Source organism: Branchiostoma floridae, chromosome 1 (genome assembly GCF_000003815.2).
Source record: "Branchiostoma floridae strain S238N-H82 chromosome 1, Bfl_VNyyK, whole genome shotgun sequence".
Lineage (NCBI taxonomy): Eukaryota > Metazoa > Chordata > Leptocardii > Amphioxiformes > Branchiostomatidae > Branchiostoma > Branchiostoma floridae.
The window spans coordinates 34,896,265-34,921,123 of NC_049979.1; the positions used below are offsets into that span (position 1 = coordinate 34,896,265).

A 24,859-nucleotide genomic window follows, 5' to 3' on the forward strand; every position below is an offset into this window, starting at 1 on the left:
AACACCCGGATCACAGAATAAACTACACGATCTTCTTGCGGGGAGATACAAAGATGGCGGCTTTCTGACGAAAACAACATGCCCCCGCCCTCCGCATAGTCTCCTCCCTCGAAAACAGGAAGCTCCACCCCCACGTACACGTTCTGGATAAACACCGTCGTCTATCCAGGAAACGTCCTGTTTGCGACGATTTCTGGATATCCAGAAATCGTCCTTCTGCTCAGGACGATTCCTGGATATCCAGGATTCGGCATATTACGAAAGTTAGATACTGACGAAAGTTGGATACAACACAGCCCGCCAAACATCCGCCGGCCCACTATCAGCTTGATAGAGAATAGCCCTTAGTCAAGGGAACTGGGTTTTCCATATATGGATAATGTATGTAATTGCCGGGAGCCCACCAGAGCCTGGCTTTTGGTTGCTATGGACTGGGGTGGGTTGCTATGTGGTGATTGACAGCATCACACCTCTTATCTCTAGTTGATCTCTCTGATCTGTGCCACTTGTACTGATGGTGGGAACAGAGTTCTACTATTATAAAATGATGTCTTTTTTTAACAACCGCTACACCGAAGAACTAATGTGAAAATTACCCTTCAATACATAGAATAGCATTCATTTAGGTAGATGTGCCTGTGGCATAACTTTTGATGTGCCAATCATTATAGGAGGGACATATCATGGTTCTGAGAAGTTTGACCAAGGAGGTTGACAGGCTTCAACTGTCACAACAACATGGCGCATTTTTGTGAACCAATTGTTTTTCTGCAGTTCTCTGCCTATATAGATTTAAAAAAAATGTATTTTATGCCAAGCTTTCGTTGCTGGCCACATAAAATCTCACCACCAGGCAAAATAATAGTTCCAGGAAAGTCTGCGCTCCAAGATTCCTTCAAGTTTCTTGAAATCCCCACAACTGGCACAAGACGTTGTTTTCCTATTAAACACAAACATATGCATGCCTCTGCTCCCATGGGTCCTTCACACAGAGAACCACAGCCCGGCACAGACAATGGGAGAGGCAACTAGCCCGCCCACCGTCTGGGTGGTGGAGACATGCTAATATACTGGTTTCCACGGTAATGGGGGCTTGACCAAAATCCTGGCTTGCCATTGGTGTTGGTATTTTCTACAACAGTTCCCCCAGGTTATAGCTAGTGGAGCACAAACTCCGCGGGGAGGGGCCAGTTAGAGCCCTGGACAGCGGAGTTTGTGTTACACAGACTAGAGAGACGCTGTTGACAGTGAAGTCAAATTTTCATGAAAATTAAAGTGAGCATATCCCACTGCTAGAGATGTTTATGCTGTAAGGGACTTAATTAGCACACCCCCCCCCCCCCTGCTATCTGTTCATTTGGTTAATCCTTGTGTGTTTTCACGATTATATTACGGCACCCTTGATTTTTGTTTCGCCGGGCTCCGGGTTGGATTTTTTTTACAACATCCGGGGCCCAGCCATGCCCAAAAATAGTCATGAAGCCACGGGGTGTCACAATGGGCCATGCCTAAAAGTAACAATTTAGCCGAAAGAAGAAGCCCATGAGCTGTGACATGTCAGAGCCTCGGTACAAAAAGAATGAAAATCTTCGCAAATGGTGCATTAAAATATTCAACATGGCTTGTACATGTACGTTCTATTCATGTTTTCTTGTCGTTTCTCAGACTTGACACCGTGAACTTCGGAAAATGAATTATTACAAGCTTCATGAGTTCGACGAAGTATATCCACATGAGCTATTAAAGCACAGCTGATATCTTGGTCAAGAGTGTCGTAAATGATGAAGATGTGATCACACATGTACAGTCTCCTTTGCTCGGCAGAGTTATCATGCGCACATAATGCAATCTGGTCAATCCAACACATTTGATTTTCGGAATTGAAGAGATCTGCATAGTTCTCCAATTTAGTAGACAATCAATGCCAATGGTCTACAGCTACCGAGTGGTCTTGCTTATTGAGAAGGTGGTCATGGTCACGAGTCTTACAAGCTTTTATTGATGTTTCTGATCACGCTGTCCGATAGGCTCTTCCAGGTACTGTTGCGTGTATGAATGTCCTGTCAGTTGAATGTGTTCTTGAGACAAGTTCGGCTAGGGCATATGTTGTCACAGATTGAGTTCCAGACCGAATCAGTAGATCCGGAGACTAGATCATCACTGCACCTCAGTCATTTATGTTCAGTCCACCACAATTATTTCCGACCCACTTGATGCAATTCCGACTTTTGTTGCAATACTTTGAGGCCTGAAAGTCACAGCTCATTGGTTCGCTGTTACACAAGTTTAGACTTGGCAGGATTGGCAGGATTGCTAGGATAATAGAATTGGCCTTTGGACAGTCCGTGACTGTTTCTTTGTGCTACTTCATCCACTCAATATATGACTGCTGCGCACAATTGAACTAAATTAGTTAAAGGCTGCGGATGTGAGTAATGCTATACTGATACTACCAATCATTGGATACAACGCTATGAAGTTAAACATGTCGTTGATATTCGGTTCATGCTTTGTTTAAGTATTGTCTAGTTACTAAACCCAGACTCCAGAACAGGCATTTGGCAGGAAACTCGTGGAGACAGGACTGACATTACGATGGCCCAGAAGTACAACGTTATTCTTTTTTTACCCTTTTGTTTGCCTTTGACCTGACCTTTGACACGTACACGGGTACGGTGCGGTGCGCTGCAATGTACACTGCACTGCACAATTTTCACTGAAAATGAAAATTCACACAGGGAACGAAAATGCACATATAAAATGAAGATTAGATTAAAAAAAAAAAACTAAAAAAGGAAATTGTTATTCTGGGCCACCGTACAATATAAAATATGAAAACAGCACATCACCAGCCAAGAAACATGCTACTGCAAATGTCATGATAATTAAGCCCAACAAGGAGGCAAATGCCCTCCCCCCCACCCCCCCCCCCCCGTCCCCCAAGAAGGGAGCATTTGGTTTGAAATCTGCTCCTTCCCCCATTGTCTGTCATGCAGATCAAAACTACTGGCTAAACCTCTTAACCTCTCATTAATGATTTCAATATCACTACACATATATTACAGTGATAATGATAGTATCACTACACATATAATGATAAAACATTGAATGATTGAACATATATAACGTCATCTTGCTTAAACCTCACATATACATGCACAGGACTGTGCTACGTTGGCGACGTCGCTGAGATGAGAATATCATGCAAAACATACAAGTATGAAAAAAACAAAGCGCACAAAGCGTAAAATGACTTAGTTTTTATCGATGAAATTTGTTGAACGCCCTGTCAAATCCCTCGGTTGCTAACGTGCCACAGTTTTATTGAGATACCCGCTATAAAGTGCTAGAAAACAATACTGTAACGTTTTTGAAACTAGCACGCTGAAACTAATTTTAAAAAAAATTAGTTTCAGCGTGCTAGTTTCAAAAACGTTACAGTATTGTTAGAGAAAGTAGTCACAAAGCATCACCTAAAATACATAGTACCATACAAACACGCTTAAACACAAGTGACTCGGATCAGTATGTCATGAATAGTTAATCAGATAAGTGTCCCATTGATATAGTCATAAAATTTATGATCTAAAATGTTTAGCTTTTAGTAGCTTTCTCACTGATATAAATATAATGTAACTCATCCCACTCATTTAGTGTCTAGTTCACCTATATCCGTTGTTTAAAAAAAGGTATTTAGGATATCAAGTCGACGGATGGTGGTTTTAAAGACTTTGCAAAATATCCATAAATACCTTGTTGTAAAAACAACAGATACAGGTTACCCTAAAGATAAAGGTGAACTAGCGTTTTATATACACATCACTTCGTCAGCAAAAAGATGCCTACCATCCAATTTTCCATCTTGGACTTAAATTGCTGTAAGCGTTCAGGTCAATAAGAGATTAAGTGTGAAAATAAAGAAATTAATTTTTTTTGTTATTGTTTTTCCCCCCTGATTTTGAGCACTGTCTTTGTCAGCAAAACGATGCCTGCCATCCACGAATTTTCCATCTTGGACTTAACTTGCTGTAAGCTTTCAGTTCAAGAAGAGAGTTAGACGAGTGTGAAAATCAGAAATTCAATTTTCTTTGTTGTTTTTTTTTGTTATTGTTTTTTCCCCTGATTTTGAGCATTGTCTTTATGCTTAAAAACGGCCCATTTCCGATAGTTAGTCAAATGTGTAAACACTCGGTACAAATGTTCGGTCTGGATCTCCAAGGTAAATAAAATAAAACAAAAACAGATTCTGCAAAGATTCCATCATTCTGGAGTGTCTCTATACATTGTGACGTTCACCTTAAAGTTATGAATTGCCATGTATGTAATTTAGCACTAAACACGGCGGTCGGTTGCTAGGGTATTCTTTCCCGTTGCTATGCGAGTTCGACAGAGTATCGGGTTACAAGAGGCTTACTATTTGCTAACCGTAAAATATTTCAAAATAAACAAAATGTTATGACAAGGAAAATGTATTTAATATAAGATTAAATTCGCAATTTTTGATAGTTTGAATCTTCCCGTTCGAATTGAGATAGCTGTTTTGTTTCTATTTTGCTTCCAAATACGATTATTTTCTGTTTCAAAGAAGGCCTTCAATTTGACCATACTCTTGATTAGATGGGCCGCAAGTGCCATGGAAAATTCTCGATTTTTGTATTTTTCGTCATCTGAGAGGCAAATAAAACTTTTTGTTTTTGGGATTTTTTAATTTTTGATTTTAAGCAAAGTTACAGCCAAAAATATGCGTAAAAATGACATTTTTCGCACTTAATTACCAATAATTCAAAATCGAAGGAATTTTTTAAAAATCCCAAAAACACAAATCTCAGGAAAACCGTTGCGGTCATTTTGAGCCGTCAATGAGTTATGTTGGACTCTTCTTGGTGGACATCTTAAACGATGTTTGCTCGCATGTCATGCCGCACGGAGAGCGGGAGGGCGTTATTGATACCGGTGTAAACAACACTTATGATACTCAGGGTCACCAACAAAAGCGCCAGTAGCTTCGTTACATATTACAGGTCCGCAACAAAGTGAAAGCATAAATGTACTGCCAAGAAAATTGCTTATATTGGTTAAAAACTATATTTTTCGCCTGATTCAAGTTAGTTGGGGGAAAAGGGCCAGAAAGCACGGTTTTACCTGCAATGACCGCAGATGACCTAAATAGAACAAGGGTTCGGTTCGAATTACGTCAGATGGAACATCATGGAAGAAGGTTCGAATTCGGCTAGACATGGGAGGTTTTGAGCGCGTATTTGACCACCGTGAAAGAATTATGCCATTTTGAATATTGATTATGCAAATTATGCCTTCGTAAACGTAGTTTCTTATGAAGAGAGGTAAGGTTTGCAAATGGCATTAGATTGTGCCCAAACTTGTACTTTCAAGATCTTTAATTTGGCAATCGAGGTGAAAAAGCATTGTTTCCAATAAAGGTTTAATAAAAGCTTGCTTGATGTGTCATTTCTTTCAAATATGCAAAATAATGCCCAAGCAGCTCGACGTTATTCTCAATAGACACCATATTTGTGTAACTATCATTTTTGCAATATGAAATAATTTCAATGGGTCGCTAGATGGTGGAGTATCGTTTCCTATGGTGTGTTAGGGGCTCCTTTTCCTGGAATCTCCCATGGCCAGTAGGTGTTAGGTGGTGTCACAAGGGGGAGTCGACTCAGGGGCTCACGCCGAGGTGTGTTGCGGGTTCCTTCTCCGAGAATCTCCCATGGCCAATAGGTGTTAGGCAGTGTGACAAGGGGGAGGGACGCACGCCGTGGTGTGTTATGTGTTAACTCCCCTGGCATCTGCCATGGCCAGTATGTGTTTGGTGGGGTGACTATTGGAAGGGGCGCACGCCGTGGTGTGTTAGGGGCTCCCTTAGTAGCTGGAATCTCCCATGGCCAGTAGGTGTTAGGTGGTGTGACAAGGGGGAGGGACGCACGCCGTGGTGTGTTATGTGTTCCCTCCCCTGGCATCTGCCATGACCATTATGTGTTTGGTGGGGTGACTATTGGAAGGGGCGCACGCCGTGGTGTGTTAGGGGCTCCCTCAGTAGCTGGAATCTCCCATGGCCAGTAGGTGTTAGGTGGTGTGACAAGAGGGAGGGACGCACGCCGTGGTGTGTTATGTGTTCCCTCCCCTGGCATCTGCCATGGCCAGTATGTGTTTGGTGGGGTGACTATTGGAAGGGGCGCACGCCGTGGTGTGTTAGGGGCTCCCTCAGTAGCTGGAATCTCCCATGGCCAGTAGGTGTTAGGTGGTGTGACAAGAGGGAGGGACGCACGCCGTGGTGTGTTATGTGTTCCCTCCCCTGGCATCTGCCATGGCCAGTAGGTGTTTGGTGGGGTGACTATTGGAAGGGACGCACGCCGTGATGTGTTATGTGTTCCCTCCCCTGGCATCTGCCATGGCCAGTAGGTGTTAGGTGGGGTGACTTTTGGAAGGGACGCGCGCCGTGGTGTGTTATGTGTTCCCTCCCCTGGCATCTCCCATGGCCAGTAGGTGTTAGGCAGTGTGACTATTGGAAGGGACGCGCGCCGTGGTGTGTTACGGGTTCCCTCAGCTGGAATCTCCCATGGCCAGTAAGTGTTAGGTGGTGTGACAAGAGGGAGAGCCGCACGCCGTTGTGTGTTATGTGTTCCCTCCCCTGGCATCTGCCATGGCCAGTAGGTGTTCGTTAGTGTGACAAGAGGGAGGGACGCACGCCGTGGTGTGTTACGGGTTCCCCCAGGTATCTCCCATGGCCAGTAGGTGTTCGGTAGGGTGAGAAAGATTGCATCTGTTGCGTTGCCGGACGTACTTACTCCTTGGTCAGCAGACTGGGATACCAAAGCTGTTCTAAGCTGTCTACGGGCCCTTATGCCCCCGATCTCCGGGGAGTTTCTGTAGAACAAGTTACACTGGGCTTTGGTCTGTTCAGCCGATCCATACGTGTCACCGTTTTCTCGGATTGCCCTTCGATTCTGTCTCCGATTTCTGACGACATGAAGCGAAAACTCTGCAGCATCAGCATAGAAAGGCATGGGTCCGCTCTCATCATCCGGAATCTCACTGTAGGTGTGTGGGTGGGCCGGCAGAGGGCGCTGCACAGCGACTTCGTGATCTGGGATCTCCCATGATGTGCGCGGGAGAGCAGGCAGGGGGCGCTGTGCAGTGACTATGTTATCTGGGATCTGACTGTAACTCGGCTCGATGGACTCGAGAACAGCCGGCAATGACCTACAGGATGCCACATCGTCTGTGTCACCCCCACTAGTGCATACAGGAAGGGAAGCTGACCTGACCACACCGGAGATGGGGGCATCTGGGATCTCAGAGTATACGTGTGGGAGGCCAGGCAGGGGCCTCTGAGCAGCGGCTATGCCATCTGGGATCTCGCTGTAAGTAGGCTCGATGGAATCCAGTACAGCAGGCAATGACCTACAGGAGACTGCGTCATCCGACACGACCTTGATTGGGCGTGCAGGGAGGGAAGCCGACCTCAGCAAGCCGGGGAATGCAACGCCAGGTGGGATTGTCCGGATGTCTGCATCGTCGCCGGCCCTCCCATCCTCAGCAATGAACCTTGATAAGCACATCTTCCATACTAACACCACAAGGGCCGACAAGACCAGAACGACCACTGCCGAGACAACACCTGGGATGACAACATGACCTGGTACTGCAAGCACCTCTAGATCTGCCACAGGTGTTGTGCTCACCTGCAGCGTGCAGTTGTCTGGCTGTTCTGAAGATGTGTTGTCTTTCTCTGTAGTTTCAGAGCAGGGTATCAGGCTGCTGGAATGACCAATTCTGTAAGTGCATGTGGTTTCTGTTGTGTGGGTCTGAGGTTGGACTGGGGGAACGGTGAAGAACAATTTTGTGTGTTCATTTTTAGTGAGAAGAATGCAGGTCATGTTTTTTGTGTTGTGGTGGGTGGGGTTTGTGTGGGTGGTGTGCTGTAGGCTGCTGTCAAACTCTGGGGTGGTGAGTGTGCTCGTGTCTTGTTTCTGGACAAAGGACAAGGCAACGTCTTCAGCAGCTGTACTCCCTGTGGCCAAGGAAACCAATCGGAACATCGAGCTTCCAAAAGGGCCCACTGGTACTGCAATGCCTCCATCATATTCCCAAACCTGCCTGCACTGCTCAAGTGTGTTGGGGGGCAGTTTTTCTGCTAGAGAGCCGTCAGTAGCCAGGACAACTGCAGGAGCCTGGATGGAGATCGTACTCAGAGAACGATCCAAAGCACCGCATGAGATGCCAGGATTGACCGCTCCTAATTCGGTGGTACCAGGCACATTATCCGATGAATCAAACACCCACCCCAACGAGAGTTCATAAGCAGTGTACCTGGCACAGAAGAGGAATTTGGGTACCTCAACAACCAATGTTGCTGACCCTCTTCCGAAACTAACAAGCCGATGTAGGCTCCACGTCGTTTCATGTGGCTTTTCATCATGGACAGATGACAACATGCCACTGCTGATTTGGAGCCTTGACAGCAGGGACTGTCCCAACAGCACCTCTCCATCTAACCTTGACAGATTATTACCCATCAGGTCTAACCGGTTCAGCGATAAGTGTTGGAATGACCCCGGTGAAATGCTACTGATTTCATTAAATCCAAGGTATATAGTCTTGATAACTGTCCGTCCAAAGAGCCAAGCAGGGTCTACAATCTGTAACTTGTTGTTCTCTAGATCCAAGACATTCAGGTCTGTCAGGTGCACGAAGCTCCCTGGCTCTATCTGCGTGATGTTGTTGTTGGACAAAATCAGCGTCACGAGATTCTCCAAGCCAGTGAACAAGGTCTTCTTGACAATTGTCAACCTGTTAGAATCTAGGGACAGTTTACTGAGAAAGGGAAACTTAGCGAAGGTGTTGTTCTCCACATCAGCGATCTTTGCGTCTATCAGAGCCAAGGTGTGAAGCACAGAATGCTGGAGCGGTGCGAGTTTCTTCTCCGACAAGACATAGAAAGGGTATCCTCTAATTGCCACAATATTGGCCCAAGCAATTAAAGAGAAAGGGGTAGGGACAGTACCTTTGATTAGACACTTGCAATTGACACATACACTTTTGCCAGACGTTATAGTCAAAGGGATTCCCGGCTTTTTAGGCTCACATTCTAGCCATGCAGCCGCCTTACACCGAGGTAAGAACGGACCTCTTGAAGCCCCACAGGCATGTGTTAAAAGAAGCATGAACAACATGACTGCACTGTCCATCGCGACACCTCTCAGATACATTCTGTCTGTCAAGTTAAAACACTTACCAGGGAAACCGTCACTTAGCTGCAGTTTGTGTGTTAGGTCCACAGAGCTGTAAGCATCCACGACGAGTTGTCGGTCGACTTAGCTCTTCTTCCCTCCGTCTTGACAGTCGACGATTGTCGACGTCGGTATCTAACAACCTTGGCGCCGTCGACTGTTGATAGCGTCTGCACGTACCCCGCATCCATCTGTACGTAAGCGTGTACTGTGTCCATTTGCCAGACATATTACTTGTGTAATGTAATGTATGCATGAATCTAAACACTGACAAATGTCCCATGTCATTGGTTTCCATTGTGCAAAACTGATTGCTTCCTGGTATTTAGGCTTACCTTGTGAAGTGAATGTAGGACATGTGTACATGTGTACATGTATAAGACTAATTAGACGGCTGCATTGCTCCATGTTTATATGAATCTAGAACACTGACAAATGTCCCATATCATTGACTGCTCATTGCGCAAAACCGATTGCTTCCTGGAATTCAGGCTTTTCTTGTGAATAGAATATAGGATGGATGTAAGATGGTTTAGACGGCTGCATGGCCACATGTTTATATGAATCTAGAACACTGAGAAGTGTCCCATAATATTGACTTCCTGATATTCAGGCAATTCTTGTGAAGTAAATGTTTATATGAATCTAGAACACTAAGAATTGTCCCATTATATTGGCGTGTTACGGGCTCCCTCCCCTAGCCCTGGCATCTCCCATGGCCAGTAGGTGTTAGGTGGGGTGACTGCCGGAAGGGATGCGCGCCGTGGTGTGTTACGGGCTCCCTCCCCTCATGTTACGGGCTCCCTCCCCTCCTGTGAAGTATATGTTTATATGAATCTAGAACATTAAGAAGTGTCCCATTATATTGGCTTCCTGATATTCAGGCAATTCTTGTGAAGTAGATATATATTTAAGAACCGCGGGTGAAGCTCTGTTTTGGAGAATGGAGTGTTTAACCCTATTCAGACTGGACTTTTTTGGTCAATTTGGGACGACTTTTGAGACCCGCCCCTTCTAACTCCCGTAATTCCTAAACGAACTTTATGTGACAACCACAGAGGTTGATGTAGACGTAAAATATATGCATTGTAAGAATTATAATAACGTAATATGACGTCATTATGACGCCATCGATGTGATTGCATTGGCTGGAACCATGAAAAAAACGATATTCCCAGAAAACGTCAAGGTATAAAACAAAAATGTAACAGCAAGTGTGAATAACAGAATAATTGAGCTCCCTTGGAAATCTGTTTTATCAAACCTGTATGGACTACCCTGAAAAATTAATCGAAAAAAAATGTCTGCTACGACTTTTGTTGTCAATAGCAACATCAATGACGTCAAAATGGAAATCCCCCACCGGCGAAGGATGTCGTCTCATAAAACAGCACGTGTACACCAAGCAAGGAGGTTAATGTCCTAGCTTAAAGGTCGTGTGAAACTTCCGATAAAAACAAGTTTTAACTTGTTTTTATCGGAAGTTTCTAAAATAAAATAACGCAAGGGTGTCCTACCTTGACCAGTAGTCTTACTGCCACTGGTGTGACTAAATACAAAAATATGTGTCTGAACAACATGTTAACAGACACGGAAATGCAATCAGATCAGTGACTTCGGTGCCTGTATACATAAAACCTACCTTCCGAAAGAACAGTCTACGGTATGGACGTTTTTAGATTCTAACAAAATCCACATGTCGCTGGAAAAATAAGAGAAATTGGAGAAATATAGACAGATTACCTACCAAAAGAGTTAGCTTGCCGAGGAGTATAGTTTGCGACGCAGAAGTTCCGTCTTTTAAATTTTGTGTTGTGGAGATGATATGGTCATGAATGTTTGATGGTAAATAGTCGTTGCACTCGTGAAGACGTGGTACAGATTTGCTGCCCCTGGGATCTTTCATTTTTGGAACTACAGAGCTGACATTCTTTCAGATTTTGTACTCTAGAAGGGGCTGACGGATTCCAATCTGTGCAAATCGTTTAATTCAGACAATGAGGTGGTGTACAATTTTCCTGACATTTCCTGTGCACAAATGGTTTCCGCTCCCTCCCTCTGATTCCTTCTCCTCACAACTCGTTGAATATGCAGGCTAGGTCCTAGGAGTGTCATATTCTCGCACACAGAGCCTTGCTAGCGGCCTACACAATGCGTTTGGGGCTTTACTAAACCGGGTCGAGGTTTCCGCTTTTGTCGGGGTGGCCTCTAACCAGCTATCAGCCATTCATGGAATAGCCTAAATGTTTTCTTGAGGCCAATTCTCACAAAAGTGGACACTTTAGCCTGGTTTAACCTAGCCTCCACACTAGGTACAGTCAAACCTGTCTAAAGCGGCCAATCAAGGGACTGAAGAAATGTGTCCATTAGATATAGACACTAAAGAGAAAATGTTGATCAATTGACCGTGCAATAATCTACACGTGATTTCAGTACCCACTGATCTTTTTCACCAAGTAACATTGTCTACATCGTCTCAACTTCAACTGACCCGGCCAAAGTCAACTCTACCAAAAATGATAATGATATTGCCATGTGCAATGTTGGTAAATTTGCCGACAAAGACTTCGTCTAAAGTTCAAGGCACTCGTACCTTTCACCACTGTCCAAATGACCCTGTTGGGGACTCCAAATCATCGCAAACTACGATTCTAAGCCCGGCGTAGGATGACATGGCCGCTTTATGGTCGCAATAGGCAGTGTTTCTGTATCTATGGGACCGGAAATCGTGCGGCCGTGACCGCGTTGGACAGGTGGCCGCTAAAGACTATTTCTTAATGCTTAGGTCAATCGGAAAAATCCAAAGGACCGACAAAAAAATGTCCGCAGTGGTCGTTAATACAGGTTTGACTTTATATTGTATAGGCCGCGAATGAGGCTCTGTTTAGGAAATTGGAGTGTTTAATCCCAGAGTTTCTTCCACACTTTTTTTCACAGCCTTTCTTTCGTAGAGACCATCCCGGAAGATGTGATATTCCACCAGAACTCTTCCCATCTGCCTAGGACATACGACAGCTGGCTGGAGCTCCTGAGTACTGCCCAGAGGACAGTGGACATCGTGTCGTCATCATGGAACCTTCAGGCGGGGAGCGACACTGATGTTCACAACGACACAGGCGTTTCACAGGTCAGTGGAAGATTTGGAAAAAATCGTTTCATAAGTGTAAGTACTATATGTATTTTCATGCAATTTTTTTAAGTCAAACTCAATCTGTTTAGAAATAGCCAACACTAGGATTCGAGTAGCCTATTTTTGCAATGATTTTTATCACTGTTCTTTGCCACATGTATATCCCCTATGTTTCTACCATGTACTTGCAATTAGCCGTCCGGGCAAAAAAAATTCTCTCTAACGTCGTGTTTACGTGTAGTAAGGTCGTACATGTATGCACAGTACGTTACAGGACAGTGCTCGATGCTCTAAAGCATTGTTTACCCATCATTTGTCTTTGATATTTGTGCTAAAATTGTACTGTTTTGGGACATAAGAGTTTTCTTTTACACAACCAGTTTTTCTCACCTGCTTCCTCAGAGCTTCTGCTTCTCGCCGCTATATGTAGCCGATGTAGGTGGCGCTTTTGCGGCGAGAACACAATCCCAAACGCGACCACCCCCCCCCCCCCCCTTGTCCCTTCGAATGATCGTTTTTGTTTTATAGGGTCATCGACTGTTCCAGGCGCTCATATCTACCGGATCAATCCACAACATCCGGATCCGGATCCTCTACGACGCCAGAGCAGCCTCGTTGCCGGAGCTTAGTGCGTTAGTAGCGCGAGGGGCGGCCACGGTCAGAAGGTTAGCCCTGGACAGTCTACTAAAGAAACAGAGTCGTCTCCGTGGCAACCTCATCGTTGTGGACGAGCAGACGTTCTATTTAGGAAGCACGGCGTTTTCTTGGAGATCTCTTTCACAAGTAAGTCAGTTAATCTGGGTTAAGTTTGCTATCAAAAAGGGACGTAAAATGGGGGTCCAGTGTTCGAGGAGGTACCTTGAGTACGTAAAGCAGCCTCATTACTCAGATTCGGTACCTATATACTGGCTGCGATAATACACCAAGGTGAATGCAGTAGCCTAAGTGTACTAGGCATGTGTTATTGTTATCCGTATATCCCAAGATTGGCAAGAATTCTCTTAGCTTGCGAACGTATGACAATCGTACGACGATCGGGATTTCGAATAGCCTATAGGTCAGAATCAGTGCGCGCCTAGTTGTTATCGTAACTGGTGCAACATTATCAAACCAAACCGTGTTTATCATAATAATGTATATTTTCTTAAGATTTAGTGTTAAGTTTTTTGGAAAAATGCGTTTCGTTACTGAAGGTTGTGTCTGATAATACCTAAAACATTGTATTTCTTTTTCAAGGAAAAGAACTTTGGAGTTGTGGTGGCTAACTGCACGTGTTTAGCACGTGACGTGACGCAGTTGTTCTCCAGCCTATGGGAACTAGCGGCTCCTGGTGCGCATGCGCCTACCAGCTCTGTCAGCCCCACCCGTCCGGTATACCTGTGTCTGAACCAGCATCACAACACCACGGCATCTGTCACGGTCAGTAGTCACGTTTCTGCAAGCATGATTTTGGTTAGACTCCGTTGCAGTCTTCCGGACGGGGCTTTTTTTTTGGGGGGGGGGGCGTCTCCGACGGGCAAAACTCGCTAACACGGCAAACTCCCTTTCACAGCAAATTCCCTTCCTCTGCAAACTCCCTGTCCCGGCACAAGAGGACCCAGCCAACGTTGAAAATCGCGGACCAACGCCCCCCCCCCCCAAAAAAAAATCAGTCCCGTTCCGAAGACTACAACAGTCTACAACAACTTTTGGTCAACATACAGTCAGAAACTGCTTAAGAAGACCACTCTGAGGACCGATAGAATCCGGTCTATGTAGGCAGCTGGTCACTATAGATAGGATTCCTTATGCTATTGTAAATAGTAAAAATCATCAAAGTTGTTACATTTACTTTGTGTTTTTTATGTACAGGTTGTCACTTGACTTGTACAGGTTTGACAGCATTTCGCTGGCCAAGTGGTTCTTTATGTATCGACAACCACTTGTGCTGTATGTTAATGTCCAAGTCGTTTTTGTGTAGAGGTGGCCACTTCTACATGTTTGACTGTACAGAGTACATCAATGACCAGGTGGTCCTTGTAGAGGTGGTTACTTGTATAGGGTTGGCTGTATATCAATGATCCGTATGCAGGGGGGGTTACTTGTACAGGTTTGACTGTCCAGGTGGACCTTATCTAGAGGTGGCCCCTAATATAGGTATGGGTGTATGTGAGTATTAATCAAAATACGTCTTGAAGTTTAATTATTCATCTTAGCCCTGTGCGACTGCCTACCCGCACCAGGCACTAACAAGTGCGTATTCAGCACCAAGGACAGGCTCAGCACTACCTACACCTTGTGTTAACCTTCCCCATTCTGTGGTAGCCTTTTGGCACGAAAAGTGTACTGATTAGAGGGTCAAGCTGCAGGAAGAAGGTTAAGGTGTGGATACATTTCCGTATCTGATGCATGCTTGACCGGTCGGTCATAAATTGATCCAGGCAGTGTGCATTTTTGCTATTTCAAGGACGTATTTTATCCGAATCATGTCTTAAACTTCCCAAAATCAAATCTAGTTTCTCGAGCAACTGCTATTTGGTGTATCATATTACCTGGATGTCTAACCTTCATTGGCATATTTTAAACTGCAATGTTGTATCAAAATGGAATTGGTACTCATGAAGGTACACATTTCATATTTATGTATGCCACCCTCTGTAACGGCTACTCGCGATCGCCAAGTAGATGTGACAGTCGCGGGCTTGTTCTTTTCCTATTTGGTAGTGTTCTGTGTCACAGTCACGGTTTAAGAATCTACAAAAAAAGCGTATAAGACATCGCAAAATATGGTCAAACATATCTGCTTGGAAGTAACGCAACCTTCATCTACCCGTATTGTGCCCACAGGTCTCTCCTACTGTGTTGGACCCAGGATACAACAGCTCCTCGCTAGACGCAGTGCTGAATGTCATTAACAGCGCTCGGGAACACATCGACATATCCATCAGGGACTACCTACCTTCCTCACGCACGGGCGATCTTAGGTACTGTTCCAGTGTAGTTGTCTTGAATGTACGGGTGATGCTTGTTTAACAGTGACACATTCAAGTTGACCTGGTAGTTGGTGTGCGTGTTCGAAACTTGTAAATGTAGCTAGCCAGATAATCAGAGAATCTAGCAAAATACAATCGTAAACTTTCGTCCAGGTCATCATCATATCGTTCCGTGCCAGTACTGCAGCCAGGCCACGGCCTCCTCGTTAGCTTCTGTAGTACCAGACCTGTAGCCAATCCGTTTGATTGTGGTGTGACGGTAAGCCTTGGATCAAGTGTGCCTGGTAACCTGTATCGCCCCCCGTCTATTTGGGGTAAATTTTTACAGAATATCTAGCTTTCAGGATATGGTGATGATGGTATTGCTTTCATGGCTGGTAATCACTTTGTTCCCACTTCAGTTACTGGCCAGTACTTCAGGAGGCGTTAAGCAGAGCTATACTGTCTCGGACAATAAAAGTGCGCCTTCTCGTGAGCATATGGAGAGGCACACCTTCTGCCATGTTCGGCTATCTACAACACCTGTCAGACCTGGATGGACTGGGCAAGGGGCACATCTATGTGGTATGTGAACTAATAGCAACACCTCGTACTTAAACTATAACACCCCTGAACCACTACACCCGTACTATCACCCAAGACTTGAACTATCACTCCTGTCCTATCACTCTTGGACTTGTTGGTCATGGTGATTTTCAAGCACAAGTCTGAGCAAATTTTGAGAGGAGGGGTCATGCTGTGGAGACTGACCCTTACCCTAGGACCATAACCCTAACCTTAGGACCCTAAACCTAACTCCACCCAGTGGTAGCACCTCATCAGGCACTTATTTGGTGCGGAACCAGCCAATGCTTGATGAGTTGTAATTTTCAACACAATAACGTTACATGTATCTATGGAAACTCTTGAGCACTATATATAAACAACTTTATAAACTGACAATCAATTTTAACCTGCAACTTTTTACCAGTTTGTTAATTATCTATAGCATCTAATGTTAAAACTCATTTGTTTTCTTTCAGAGACTGTTCAACATTACTGCATCTGATGGAAAAACTCTCAAAGGCTCAAACAACAGCAGATATGTGTATTCCGAAGACAGCATATTTATTGGTAACCATTTCCCTTATGCATGAACCATCACTGGGGATTGTACATTTTGTATTAGCACGTGACCAAATTGCATTATGTAGTTTATCTTGTAAGAGGAATAAAATGTATCAACCTACATCAGGGCTTTACAGCTATCCCTCAACAGAGATTCATAGACTTCTGCGACTTATTATCCATTTTTCACGAGTCCTCATTCCCAATGACAAAGGCAGTTGAAAAAGTCCAAGTGTTGTTTTTATGTTGTGGGAAATTTCAATTTTCTACAGTTCAATTTTGATTCAGAATATCAATTAATGATGCAGCTTGTTATTATCATTATTATCAGGTCAGGAAATTATAAAACTAAGATTTACACTTTACTTACAGGAACTTCTGACTGGACGAAGGATGATTTTGAAGATAATGTAGGTTTTGGCCTGCTGCTTAATGAGGCTGCCTCTGGTTTCTATGGTAACGAAGCAGACGACAACATCCACCAGCAGCTGAAGACCGTGTTTGAGACAGACTGGAACTCTGACAATGCCACTCCGCTCTAAGGGCTCGTGTACATATCATTAAAAATTTTTGTCTGCGAATAGTTCAAATCAACTTGACGGAAAGTTGACGTCATATGCCAATCTTGGTCCATATCAAATGTGCATCAAATGCACCATAAATCACAAACGTATGAATTGTTTTAGTTTGATATCTGTACCTGACTATAAAATTCTGCCACAAGAAACTCATTTAAGAATCGCCCTATAATTTAATCTAATCTTTGGTAACTTAAACTGTGTCAATTCCAAATTCGTGATCGGGAAGACAGAAATATTTCTTTATGACAAAAATTGCCTTTAAAATTGTAACTTATTGATGCAACAGTTAAATCTCTCAAAGAAAAGACTCAGATATAATTGACTGTTGATATGATTGAATATTCCTGGCAGTTTCATGCCCTTCAGTTGCCCTTGAGAGCATCATGGGTAGCCCTGATGATGATGGCGATGGCCGTTGCCCCAGGGTCAGGCTGGGTCAGCTGGTCTGCGCTGACGTAGCTGGCCCGGCCTGCTCGAGCCGGCATGCTGGCTGTGGCCTGAGCTGACTTCTCTGCAGCCTGGGTCACAAAATATCATTCATTCTTATTCAGTAACAAAAATATATAAAACGTTATTTATCACAAAAAATATCATTACGTACAAATGCACGAATTAAAGATGGCAAAATCTCCTATTTAGAAATCTTGATTGGAGTCTTTAAATTGTTAGTAGCTTAGGTCCCAATTCCACTAGGCAGCGATAATTGTGCTGTGTGCTCACAAATGTGTAACCTTTGATTTCAAACTGAGAATATCATACAAAATAATGTTGAAATGTCACCGAAATGCCAACAAAACATAAAAAGATTTTTTTTCTATACGATTCATTGAGAGATCTGTTAAATTGCTGCTGCAGGGATCTTCTGTGAGTGTGCCATGAGTGTGTTGTCCTAGTGGAAAGATAGGGTGTGTTATAGCAAAATCTGACAAAATAGAGAGGCAAACAAATAAGCTTATATAAAAAGATTGATCACCTTGACAGCCTCTTCAAGTGCCTGTAAGGCAGTCCTGTCTGATAAGAGGGCAGCAGATAGTGTACTGTGGGCAGCACTGAGGGGGTCCAACTGTAAATGAAAACAAATATCAGGGAATCTGGTTGGAATCATTCAACCCATGTAATTGTTATATGGCTGTAGATGACATACACGTATATACAGACAAACAGCTATGTAAAGGTAACACCAATTCTATATATAAAGAACCACCTGGCCATGGCCAATGTGACCACTTTTTTCCCCACAAACACATTCGTTAAAGAATCCTCATAATATATAGTGACCGTGAAGTCCACATAGACTAGATTTCATCAGTTCCCTGAGGCCACACCAATTCAATTTCTTGGTTCACGGATTCGCTCGCTCCTATTTTTTGGAAAAAAAAAAAAATTACCATTCAGCAAATTTTCACAATTACTGAAACCATTCACCAACTTGCTGGTATAGCAAATTGGCCTTTATATTATAAGCTCCTTAAAGTGTGGGTACAGGTGCTGTTACTGTACAATAATAGTGTTTTTGTACTTTTTTCAAGCTGAAAACTTTTTTTCTTTATGTTTTGGATTAGCCGTTACCTTTACCCCAACCATTTTACAATTTTTATTTTTATTTTTATTTCGCTCCATATTTTTATGAAAAAAATCCGTGAACCAAGAAATTAAATTGGTGTGGCCTGAGTGGTCTTCTTTGGATAGTTTTGACTGTACAGTGCCAGGGCTGCCAAACTACTGTAAATGCTGAAATGTTCGCGGTGGATTAATTTTTTTCCATTATGGTATTAGACGGCAGTCTATGGTGTTACCGGAAACTTAAAACCACCGCAAAAAGTCATTCTTCCCGCTACCGCGAAATTTAATCTCCGCAAACTTAAATGCATTTACAGTATCCAGTGGCCTTTACTACACCTTAGCCTTGCATGCTGACAAGACAAGAGAAGACATTTGCGAGAGATTCAAGACAAGACAACACATTCATTGAATTTTGAACATACATCAACTGAATTTCTGTAACAGTTGCGTCTCAAATCCCACACACTTCATCTTGACATTTATATAATTCTGTATTTCTGTGATATCAGAAACATACAAACAGGTACAACTACAGTTACTGTACAGTTGATGTTACTCACCATGGTCCTGTCACCTGGCTCTGCTCCACCATACCTGGCAAAGCACAGAAAAATGAATTAAACAATGATATGTCATGTAATTTTTATTGACACAGTCATCAAATGAACAATACTGTGTCATATCTTATAAAGCTTCACTTTCTAGCAGCAGTCATGACCTACTGTTGACATTTGATTCACATAGTAACTTTATTTTTACCATTTTTATACTTCAAGTCTTCAAGAGTCAACAACCTTGTACAGACTGAAAATGGACCCTGGGTGCCTGCGTGTACATGTACATGTAACAGAGACCTTTGTCCTAAAAAAATAATGGGACATAAAAACAGACCTTGTGATGGCCTGTATCCCAGCATGCAGTGCTGCACACCAAGCGGCTGGCTGGGTGTCGGACTGGAGAGGTCGAGCTGCTGCCGTCAGGAACAGGCTGTACAGCTGGGATGAACAGAATAGGATGATGATTGGACAACGATAATAACAGAATGATTGTATTCTTCATTTGCTAGTTACTAACAGGACCTGGAATAGACAGTCAGCTATACAACACAAATGCAGGACACTCAATAAACGTTTCATCATGGTGCACTGGAAAAGATTAGCTTTTACATAGATTTGTCAGGGATTTAGTCAAATAAAGACTCTTAAATCAAACTGTGGCTAATAAAACTTACTTAACTGAGCATATAATTATCTAGCTTCAATAGCACATGAAAAACTGTGACCCCCATTGTGAAACAGACATCTGTTTTGTGAACTGTCTGGTGTAATGTCTTACTGCTAAAGCCCCAGCCAGCCACATTCAAGACCTCCACACAAATTTACTCCCGACCACTTCCTGTCAAACGTTAATGTTTGGAAAGGAACAATCACAAATCTTGTAACAATCGATTTCTCTAAGGCGTTTGACCATATCGACCACCACCTAGCGGTAACAAGCCTGCTTGACATGGGACTGCGACCTTCACTTGCCGCTTAGTGGTTTTCTCACTGAGAGAACACAAAGAGTAATTGACCATATCGACCACCACCTAGCGGTAACAAGCCTGCTTGACATGGGACTGCGACCTTCACTTGCCGCTTAGTGGTTTTCTCACTGAGAGAACACAAAGAGTAGTCTACAACGGAACCTACTCGGACTGGACTGTGACCACTTGTGGTCTTCCCCAGGGGACTGTGCTGGGCCCACTCATCTTCCTAGCCATTATCAATAGCGCATCCCAAGACTCTACAGCATCATGGTGGAAGTTTGCCAGGTTCAAGTTTGTGGATGACATGAACTTGGCAGAGAGCAGACAGATCAGCGCTACGTCCACATTACAAACCGACTCAGACCATCTCACCACATGGACTGCCAACCGGCAAATGAAATTACACCCTAGATGGGGCCTGACTCTCAACCAGGGTTTGGAGAAGGTCAGAAGGCCATGGTCAGCCATACCAATACGTGACACAGGGCTGTAACTGCCTGAAGTGATGGCACTGCTAGAGAAAACTAATGACTTAAGGTGATACTCACTGCACCAGATGACCCGCCCATATCCTTCTCCACAATAGCAGCCAGGTTCAGCAGAAGGGCATGTGGACAGGAGAAAGGCAGAAGGCTCAGGGATGCCAGGATCTCTGAAATATCCAGACATACTAGGGTCAAACACTGTCAAACTGTGCTTGCCTTGACAACACATACCATTATGATGTATTAAGAAACATCTGGATGAAATTTGTAGAATACAGTCAAGACTAGCATGGCTCACCAGTGTACAAGGATAATGTGAAATTTGTGAAGCATTTACAGGGCTCGAAATACCACCTGCATAATTAAGGTTAGTGCTGGTAAAATTTGAGATGTGTTGGTATTTCTGGTGTCTACCTGCACCTAACCTGCACTGGTCCATGTACTTAGGTTTTATGCATAATTATCATATAGCCAGGCGCCGCAGACCAATCAAAAGGCCCCATTCCACGTTGGTTATGACGCAGTAACATATAGATTCCGGCCAGGCAGGTGTGTATCCTCCTTCTGATTGGTCAGAATGAATCGACACCGGCACCGTTGTCGATTTGCATCGACACCAGCACCGGCACCGGCATTACTTTATTATGTAAGTTTGCAGTTTGTGAAATGAAAGAATATATAAGAAATTAATTAATATATGTTAGAAAATTTTACCTCTACAAAATTTTTTTCAAAGGTGCTCTCCATAGTGCTGAAAGGTAAGATGTGGTAATAAACGCCTTCCACTCATTACATCCTTACAAATGTTTGTTCTGCAACCCCTTCTAGCCACCCCCACCCCACCACCCCAAAAGTAATCAACCTCACAACTGCATGACCATCATGAATTGCTCTATGAGAACTGCCACCCCCTTCTGACATGTACCTTTTGCCCCCCTGGCCATGGTACTTCCACAGTCACCGTCCCCTGAAGCCCTGTCCAGACTGTTCAGTTGTTCTTCGCTGTCGATCAATCTGTCACACACTCGCTGGACCACTTTCTCCAGAAGCTGAGCTTGGTCTATAGTATTAAAGTTGAGGAAAGTCAAAATGAAGGTGAGTTTTAACAATTCAACTACTCTTTCACTGTTCATGACAGAGAAGACAGGCACTGTGCAACGTATTTACGGGTTCATTATGCCATGTACCATGCAGGAAAAGCGACAGCTCTTTTTGACAAGAACAATCAACAGTGGACGACAGCTTATAGTTCTATCCCAATAACCGGTCAATATTGTGCGAAAATAGAACCACCAACGAGTCTGTGAGCTCTGAATTACATTTTCAGCAATAATATGTCTTGTGTTTTCTGAATCAGCGCACGATTTTTAGGGATTGTCAGCAATTTTTAGGAGTCCACCGATGCTTGCTGTGCACTGAAACCTGTTCTTGATATCAGCAACTTTTATAGCAATCAAGAAGTATGGCCAAAGCTTGTCGACAAAGTGCCAAGCATAAGTACTGCCACCCTTTCCAGTCAAGTTGGGTAGGCAACAATGCTCTAAACAAGCTCAACTCACTGATAGTGAAGACTTACAAATTGTACTCATAACTGATCCAGAAATGAGTGACCTTGGCACAACAAGACTGACCTGTTTGGATGGTCTGTCCTGAGGTTGTCCCCCCCTCCTCTGCTTGTATGTGCTGTGGTGCAGGGATGTACACATCAGAGGTTCTGTCAAGGCCTGAATGTCTTGGCCATGCTGGGGCACTGGTATCAGCATCTAGAAGAGGAGGGAAACACAAAATATGAAAGATACAGGCTAATTTCTAAACTCGTCAATTTTTTCCAACAGAACAAGATTCTGAGATCCAACTTCCAATAGAGCCAGTTTAAACCAAAAATCAATGAAATTTGAAATCATTTATTAGTTTTGATAAATGTGTAATTTTTCCTAGAGCTACATGTATCATAGGGAAGAACATTGCCACCATTGGATAAACAACTTTAACGCTCACAGCTAGATGTGCAAATCAAAGGTATAAGGGGTGACTGATTGTTCAGTATAATATAATCAGCTACTGCCACGTACATTTGTGTAACTGAGACGTTGAACTGTGATAATGCCTAAGGGAAGTTTTACTCACTATACAAATAACGATACAGTTGTGAGCGCACCTAGACAGGCCATAAGGGTATCATCCAGATGTAGCACAGTGAGCGACACTCCTGCCATCTCCAGTGATGTCATGAATGACCCAGTGTACACCCTCTGCACTGCTACTCCTCTACTCTCTGCATACAACATATTGAAACAAAATACTTGATGCATGACTTGAAAAATGTATTTCCATCATTTGAGTGGAAAAGGATTCACAAAGCTTGAATAGTACAATTTCAAAGGAGGTTTCCATGGTGTTTTAAGTCTAACAGTTGAAACATTTTCGATGTATCGTTTAACCGTAGGAATACATATTTAGAAATACATTAAATAGTATTTGCTGCATCCTGAATTTACAATGAAAAGGTACATCATTCGGTATTCCAAATGAAACCACATCAAATGTTTCAAAATTGACTGTCTATCAAATGTTATATGATAATGCCAGTCATAAAAACATTTAGGGCCGACATCTGACATCTCATTAATTTTCTAACAGTAACAGGGCGGTAGGATTTTACTGAAATTACACTAAGGATTCAATCGTACCCAGGTATTGAATGGCTGCCCTTCCCACAATGCCCAGCTCCAGACAGGATGTTCCTCCCAGGTTGTTGACCATCAGGGCGACTTTGCTTCCTGTCATGAGAAACAAAAAAATAGTTTATTTTGAGCTGTGAAGTAATTCACACAACATTAGATTTATCGATATATTTACTGTTGACAAAATGGTGAAACAGGTTTTCCTTGTCAAAATCACCTTTTTAAGGCCATACTGACACAATCATTTTAACACATTGTCAAAGAATATTCTATAGATGACTTGATATAAAAGAAGAAACAATTCATTAAAATCAACATAGAAATCACTTTTGTAAATCAAAACCACTGAACGTTTAACAATTATCATCCGCACTGGAACACGATTTAAAAGGGTTAAAAAGTGAGAAATTCTGTTATTACAAAAGGATTAAAAACCTAATGAAATCGTCGAGGATTGCCGATATTGCACTTTAAAATATTGCTCAACAATATTGCACAAGAAGAGAAATCCAACTTAAGACAAGGGGAGGTCGGGAGTCATACGACATGTTAAGCAAGTTTATTTCACCTTGTGGAATCTTGAGGTGAGTGCTGTTGTCAGGATTAGTCATGTGATCCAACATGGCCGACACAATTTCATCAGCTGACGTCATCTAAAACATGACAACACAATCAAGTGACTATAATAATTTTATACCTCCATGAAATTTCGGGGACAAGTGACACTATGGATCCAGAAATACACTCTGGATCTGGAAAACTGTTACAGTAATTCTTACAACATAGTCTTAGGAAGGAAACTCTGATATTTCAGAATCCAACATTAGAAGACATGGAGAAAGTTGACCGGAGAGGAGAAAGGGGCCAGTCACTGGCCTCTTATGTAGAAAGGCAGGACATACAGTACCGACTACGTTTATGGTCCGGTCCCACGCGGTTTACACGCGATTTAATCTCGATTAAAAGTCGTGCAAATCGCGATTAAAAGTCGTGCAAGTCGCGATTTGAACGCGATTGAATCGCGTGCGCTAATGAGCTGTAGCTATCTAATTAAAAATCTCGTGTCGTTTGTAAACGCGTTTACTCCCGGCACCCCGCCGACTCAAAACAAAAGGCTTTGTTCCGACTGCCCCGCCCCTTGGTCGGGCATTTCACCGACGAAATATTTTGTTCGTTAATGAGCAGTGTTTACTTTTGTAAATTTGCATGATACTTGTAAGTCGTCAATTTCACGTATTTGTTGATAATTGGTGAATAATACAGGGGCTGGACAGCGCCGCGGGTGTCGGCAATATTGTCCGAGGACCGCTAACGCTTTTTAGCTAAGATCGTAAAAGAAGTTCACAGTCAGCAAATTAATATATCGACATTCTCTCCTGGTACCGATTGCTCAGACTGAGTTAAATTTCTATACTATATCTTGATTAGTAACTTTTCATTTTGCTGGTGTTGTGTTGTTGCTTTTTTATTTATCACGAAATGTGCATTTCTCGATAAATTTGAACAGGCGTGTACACGTTACTGCTCGTCATCCAACACCGTCCAAAGGGTACGGATT

The 24,859-nt window shown here is 43.2% G+C and overlaps 3 protein-coding genes across 3 annotated transcripts in view; 2 read left to right on the plus strand and 1 right to left on the minus strand.

Annotated features, from left to right (window-relative positions):
• LOC118427349 overlaps window positions 1-12,497 on the plus strand; it is a 22,830-nt gene extending 10,333 nt beyond the window's left edge. Inside the window, exons 2-3 of the mRNA XM_035837133.1 lie at window positions 12,189-12,378; window positions 12,477-12,497. Coding sequence (XP_035693026.1) covers window positions 12,189-12,378; window positions 12,477-12,497 — 211 coding nt within the window. The remainder of the gene's footprint in view (window positions 1-12,188; window positions 12,379-12,476) is intronic.
• Window positions 12,498-15,758: 3,261 nt separating this feature from the next.
• LOC118429870 (5'-3' exonuclease PLD3-like) lies at window positions 15,759-17,032 on the plus strand. The gene is made up of 3 exons (XM_035840498.1): window positions 15,759-15,917; window positions 16,376-16,466; window positions 16,833-17,032. The coding sequence occupies exons 1-3, from the start codon at window positions 15,855-15,857 to the stop codon at window positions 17,000-17,002; spliced, it is 324 nt and encodes a 107-aa protein (XP_035696391.1). The 5' UTR covers window positions 15,759-15,854; the 3' UTR covers window positions 17,003-17,032.
• LOC118429860 (triokinase/FMN cyclase-like) lies at window positions 16,465-23,969 on the minus strand. Its single transcript, XM_035840488.1, has 10 exons — window positions 23,870-23,969; window positions 23,308-23,397; window positions 22,776-22,892; window positions 22,249-22,380; window positions 21,543-21,677; window positions 20,681-20,784; window positions 19,496-19,599; window positions 19,165-19,198; window positions 18,015-18,104; window positions 16,465-17,559 (listed from the first exon to the last, which is right to left on the minus strand). Exons 1-10 carry the CDS (start codon window positions 23,952-23,954, stop codon window positions 17,404-17,406), a joined length of 1,047 nt encoding a protein of 348 aa, XP_035696381.1. The 5' UTR covers window positions 23,955-23,969; the 3' UTR covers window positions 16,465-17,403.
• Between the last annotated feature and the right edge of the window lie 890 nt (window positions 23,970-24,859).